The sequence below is a fragment of the Asparagus officinalis genome, chromosome 4 (assembly GCF_001876935.1).
Source record: "Asparagus officinalis chromosome 4, Aspof.V1, whole genome shotgun sequence".
Lineage (NCBI taxonomy): Eukaryota > Viridiplantae > Streptophyta > Magnoliopsida > Asparagales > Asparagaceae > Asparagus > Asparagus officinalis.
In genome coordinates this window covers 145,726,034-145,732,569 of record NC_033797.1, presented here as the reverse complement: position 1 = coordinate 145,732,569, position 6,536 = coordinate 145,726,034, and the positions used below count along the sequence as shown (strand labels likewise).

General features: G+C 37.3%; 1 protein-coding gene across 1 annotated transcript in view; it reads left to right on the top strand.

The window, feature by feature from the left end:
* The window catches only part of LOC109839452 (21 kDa protein-like), a 7,973-nt gene continuing 4,954 nt past the window's right edge, over positions 3,518–6,536 (top strand). Inside the window, 3 exon segments of the mRNA XM_020407875.1 lie at positions 3,518–3,705; positions 3,707–3,809; positions 3,811–3,975. Coding sequence (XP_020263464.1) covers positions 3,518–3,705; positions 3,707–3,809; positions 3,811–3,975 — 456 coding nt within the window.

Sequence of the window (6,536 nt, the reverse complement as noted above, 5' to 3'; positions counted from 1 at the left end):
ACGTGGTGACAATCTGGTAAATAACCAAAACCAAACCAAACTAGAATTCTTTCAAAACAGAAACCAAGTCTGCCCAGGAAACCTCGATGAGTCGACTCATGACTGAGATGAGTCGACTCATGATCACCAGTCGACTCATGGTCGACTCAAAATATGCACAAACTGTGCTGGCCTGCATGAGTCGACTCATGATTTTCATGAGTCGACTCAGCAGAAGCATTTTGCTATCTGGAGGTGTTTTCTTAAGTCGACTCATCAACCCGTCAGTCGACTCATCAGGCTGAGAACTGAAATCTTTGATTCTTCGTTCTTCCACTCGCTTCATGCTCCTTCGTTCTTCCGACTCGCTTCACGCTCCATCCTGTGCTCCGCCGTGTCGCTTCACACCACTATTCTCAAGATATCATGAGAATCACCTATCCTCAAGCTCCCATGAGGATCGTTTTTCCGAAGAGAAGATACATCCGTATCATGGGTCCCCTCTTTAGAAACTTGAAGTCCCGTTCAAGTTAGAATTTTAGCTGAGGAAACTCTCGAGCCCCTCCATCTTTGTTAACTTCAGTCATCTTCTTCTTCCTTAAAACCTGAACTCCTTCACGAATCGAAGGAAATAAAAGAGCTAGCTTTCTGGATGATAAAACGGTAGAAAGTGACGAAAGTTACACGCTTTAATTCTCTCTTTTTATTTGTCTCACAAAATTTAAGTAGCAGGGAGAGAGAAAAGAGGGTCATTTTAGATTTTATCTAGAGCAAAAAACTTGGACAAATTTTTAAAACCAACCCCGTTTAGAAACATAATTGAAAAAACCGACCTATTTCCAAATTAATTACCAAAATCGAATAAAACTGTGTCGATTTTGACGAAAAAATACAAAACTTCACGGGACTGCGAATCCCGTGAAGTTTAAGAGCGATGTAACTAAGCTGATTAAGAGGACCTCTTAAACTTCACGGGACTTGAAATCCCGTTAAGTTTTATAATGTACAAAACTCCAGGGGACTTCAAGTCCCGTGGAGTTGCAAGTTTTAAAAAATATGCATAGGTTCTGTGCATGTTTTTTATGTATACATATTTCCCAACAATATACACAATTTCCCAACAATTTTTAACAATATACATGAAAACAATTTCCAAACAACTTCACAACAATATACATGAAATTCCCGCCTCATTCACAACAATATACATGAATCAAACAATACACACGAAAACCACATATATACTGAATTACAACAATATTCATAAAATTAAGCCATGAAGCAAACAATATTCACGAAAATCACATATATAAACAATAATCGATTCACAAAAGTAACAAATTTGAACAATCTAACCATATCGTTCTTGAAATTCACAGAAGTAACAAATTTGAACAAAAGAAATTCACATGCCCCTCTGTCCATGCTGCTGAGCCTCGATGATCTGAGTATCTGGTTGTGTATGAGGCTGAGAAATGCCGGCTCCATCAGCATACATCGTGCTATGAGAAGTGTCTGCTCCATCGTCACGCGCCATCATTTAACCTGTCCTACGGCGTCGCGTGTACACTTAACCAAATTGGCGTGACCTGTCCTTACGGCCTTCAAACTCGTCGACATAATTTTTTGAATACGCTCGCTATTATCTGTTTGATCCTGTTGAAGATCCCTAAGACCGTCGGATCCTGAATGTCATTTATATCCTCATTTATATCAGCCTCAATCTCATCAAAAGCATTGATCTGCGAGTTAATCAATATATACACAACTTAGCAAATACTATCTTAATAAAAAAATTTCCGTTTTAATTTAGTTTAAAACTTACATAATCTCTCTCGATCATGGCACTAGAGATGTAACTATCTATCGGTGGGCGTGATACGTATCCGGCTGCTGGCTATGTGTCGCGTCCTAGTGGTTGAGCTCAAAGATAACAGGACATCTTAAGAAAAAAGATATGAGATTTGAAGTGTGTACAGAGTAGCATTCAGACTTGGGTGAGAAGAATGCGAGAAACAAACTTCTGAAAGGAACAATGCAAGATTAAAAAAATCTAAGATGTACAGTGCAAGAAACAAATTTCTAAGAGGTCACGTATATGGCATTCTGTCATACTGCATTCGTGAAGCTAAAATTCATAAATCCAGATTCCAGATTGATGACTGCACAATTCAATAATATGTTGTTTCTTGGTCGTGGGAAATTACCAAGGATAAGTTTACCCAAAGAGCATAGAATGAAAACATAATAGTTTCAACTTGATTCAACACTTCATAAGAGTAGAGGGCAACTGATCGGACATCAATACTGAGACCAGCGTACATCATACTAGTAACGAACAATAAGGTGACAAGGATAAAATCTTATTACAGAACACAAAAAGTATAAAACATACACTAGTCAACCAGTTCAGTTAGACGATGCTTATTTTTTATCAGAGTTATTTTCTAGAACTGAAGAAATTAATTCAAAACAGAAGATGAAAAAGGCTGGTTTAGCTACGACTCTCTATAGCTTTAGTAGTGGTAATAATAACAATGCAACTACTTATACAAGATAAACAATATAAATTGGCGAAGGATAAATATGGATGCTATGTATCAGTCCACATAACATAGCCTGTGACACTAATAGCAAACTATCGGATATATCTGAATACAAGAAGCATCAAACAAGCCATGTTAACTTTCTAAGCATTGTATGCCGCACAAAGCAGGTGAATACAAAAGCAAAACTAATGATTGTGGAAGGAAAAGGGGCTACACCAGTCAGTTTCTTGGACTAGTATGGTCAAGATATGGGTGCTACACAAGTTAGACCTAAAACTCAGATCAATGCATCAACAGTATAAGTGGAGAATAAAATGGACAAAGAGAAATAAATGATTCTACGTGGGCGTATATGTACACGAATGTCAGAATGGCCTGAACCTGTATCTTTCAGAGCCCCTCCAATTTGGCATTAGATATGGAACTAACTTTCAGCAAGAAACCAAGTAGCTTCCTGATATTTTCTAATCCTGGCACGCGAGCAAAATGCTAAAGATATTGAAGAACTATCAAATTATAGACTCGCACCCTTAGCTGTCAAACATAAATCTTCTCAACACACTCAGCATACAAAGCTGAATATATAAGTAACCTCCAAATATACCCACCCAACAACTAAAGACATACGAGACAGAACCGTGCTTTTGGACTTATTATCCGTTTAATAATTTGGAAATTTTATGCTTATGTTAAGATTCTAGTGTTAAAAAAGGAACTTACTCCAATAAACATGGAGAAAATTTTAGATTTTAGCTTTTCTACTATGGGACCAAACTAGCACCTTTCAACATAAGCATGTTGCCAGGAGTGTGGACCACATAGGATACACCTTATAACTCCAGCTAGCAGTATGAGAGATTGGTGCAACTTGCTTCCCCTTCAAGAACCAGTCTATAAAAGAAGACCCTTACCCTCCACTCTTCACCAAAATTTCTACCTTGACAAGTCCTCCAACTCCCCTCCCTGTTTTCCGATCAAACATCAAAGAGATGGGAGGTCAGACAACCGAAGCTCTTGCTCCTTCTCTTTCTGTTGCAACAGTATTTGTGCTCCTTTTCAGCATTCATTTGGAATCATGTCATGGAGCCAGATTTATTTCTGCCCAAGAAGCAGCAAGCAGACACTTCATTAGAACTTCTTGCAGCGCAACGACTTACCCTGCCCTCTGCTTCAACTCACTCATCCTATGAAGGCACAATAAAGACCAACCCCATGCAACTTGCTCACACCGCCCTTTCTGTCACATTGGACAGTGCTTGCTCCACTTCTACACCCATGAAAGACGATGTCGAAGAGTGGAGGCATGAGCCATCGAGTGGCAGCGGCCATGGCCGATTGCATGGACAACATGGAAGATTTGCTCAATGAGCTTAAGCAATCAATGGACGCAATGGCACATCTTCAGGGAAAAGATTTTGGATTTCAACTCAACAGTATTCAAGCTTGGGTGAGTGCAGCACTGACAGATGATTGTTAGACCCTAGAGGGGGGTGATTAGGGTCTTATGCTAATCTAATCCGATTAAATGCCAATTAAAATTACTTAACAAATATATTCTTACAAGATAGATATATAAAGAGTTATGTGCAAGAATATGTAATGTACACAAGGTGATATATCCTATATGATAGAAATATGTGTAAGGATATATGAACAATAAAATATATCCTAACAAAGAGATATAGACAATATATGTGCAAGGATATAAAATTTACACAAGGGTGAATTAATCATAAACTAGATAGAGGGAAAAAAACAACAATGAGCAATTGACAAAGGCAATATGAATAATAAGCACGAATGTAAAAGTACGCCAATGCAATCACAAACAAAACGATATGTTTACGAGGTTCGGTCCCCACGACCTACGTCCCCGCTCCTCACCTCGAGGAGATCTCCACTATCACAACCGGGTTTTCTACGTTCACCCGAACAACGTTTACACCTCACAATACAATCACTATGTAATCACACCTCACACACTAAGTGTTGGTCCTAGCCCGTGTCCTCCTCCTCAAGTGCTCGGTTACAACCTCTCCCTAGGCACGTCAACCGACGCCACTCCTCTTGGATTCGACCCCGTCTCTCACCACACACTTCTCTCGGTGTACAAGTGTATTACAAGTGAATCCTCACAATTAAGCACAAGATAAATCAATTGATTGTTCTCTAAACAAGGTGAGAACTCAATTAAGCACAACTCTTAGTCACAAACCCACAACCCCAAATTATACTATGAATGTAAATACAATAAGCTCAATAGGTTGTGTGTGAACAAAGAGATAATAAAATCAACTAAACTCAATATGAACACTAGCTTAATAAAAAGATAATCAAACAATATAAAATATGAAGCTAGATTGAGTTTAGAAAACTTCTCAATAGATCAAGAGTGGAAGGAGAAGAGTTGGATGCTCAAACACCAATAGATGATCTCCTCAAGCTCTTGTGGAAGTGATTCACAAAACCAAAACACTCAAATGCTTAAAAGCTTATAAACACACTTAAACCAAACATAAACCCTTGATTAAAACTTTCTTAAACTTGTTTTTAAAACTCTCTTAATAAAAATTGAAAAGACATCAGCAATGGGGTATATATACCCACTCAAAGCTCAGCCAAAACCCCCAAGCCAAATGACAAAACAGCCCCAGCAAACAACTCAGGAAAATAGCCGTTAGAAGACAACGGCTAGATTGTCGGTCGACCGGAAATTCTGTCGGTCGACCGATTTGAGCTCTCGGTCGACCGGACCGGTCGACCGATGACTCTCTGGAAAAATACTAACGAATGGTCAATTGACCGGTCGACCGTACCGGTCGACCGAAAACTAACATTCCAGAAAAATCGGTTTTAGAGCTGATTTTAAAACCCTGTTTAAAAATATCAAATAAATTCCAAAAAATGTAAAACTTTGGGGAATGATTGTAGACATGATAATAAACATGCTACAACGACTGGTTTCGAAAAAGGACTTCCCAAATGAAAAATATCATCATTTTACAAAATAGTCCAAAACATGAAAACCTGAAAATTGATATTTTGATATTTTGACTTAAACAACATTTTGAAACCTTATGAAATGATTGTATAGACTTGATAAAAGATATAACATGTTGTTATGAAGTCTATAACCTAGAAATACAATATTTTCATAAAATTGCATATTCTATGCAAATATATTCAAAACACTAAATATGATTTCATTAAATATAAGCTTGTTAAAGGTGAAATCATATATAGGCATATAAACATGAAACAAAATAGTATTTTCCAATTCTATTCATTTGTTTCATAGTAAAACTTGAAAACTATCAAACCAAAACATATATGTATATATATAACTATATATATACAAAAACCAAAACGTGTATGTGTGTATATGATTGAGCTTAAAGTACTAACACACATAATATAAATTCCTAAACTAAATTACCCAAGCAATGATCTTGATCTTCAACGAAGCTCTATCTTGGTAATCTTGCGGATGAAGCTTGAACTTGGATCTTGACTTAAATGTGCATTGCTTCACTCCACTATTCCGCCAACCTCCTTTGGATATGATCGTTGAAGCTCTATTCCATCCATCCTCCAACACGTTGTTTGCCTAGAATAAATACGAAAACACAAACACTAGACAAACAACATTAGAAGTAAATTGTTTGTTAAACATCATCAAAACAAGAAGGCCAACAATCTCCCCCTTTTTGATGATGACAAACAATTTACAAAAAGGAATATATGCATAAAGGAAATGAACATATAATTTATAATTCACATGCATGTAAACTCAAGAAGGAATATACTCACAATATTTCTCCCCCTTTGACAACATCAAAAAGGGGACAAAAGGATTAAGAGAGCGAAAGCTCCCCCTATCAATAAGCACGGGTGAGTATCAAACATAAAAAGATATAGGGATTGCTCCCCCTATCAAAAAACTATATAGAATATATGCAATAAAGATCAAGGCAAAACATGTGAGCAAGCATACATGAATATGCTAAA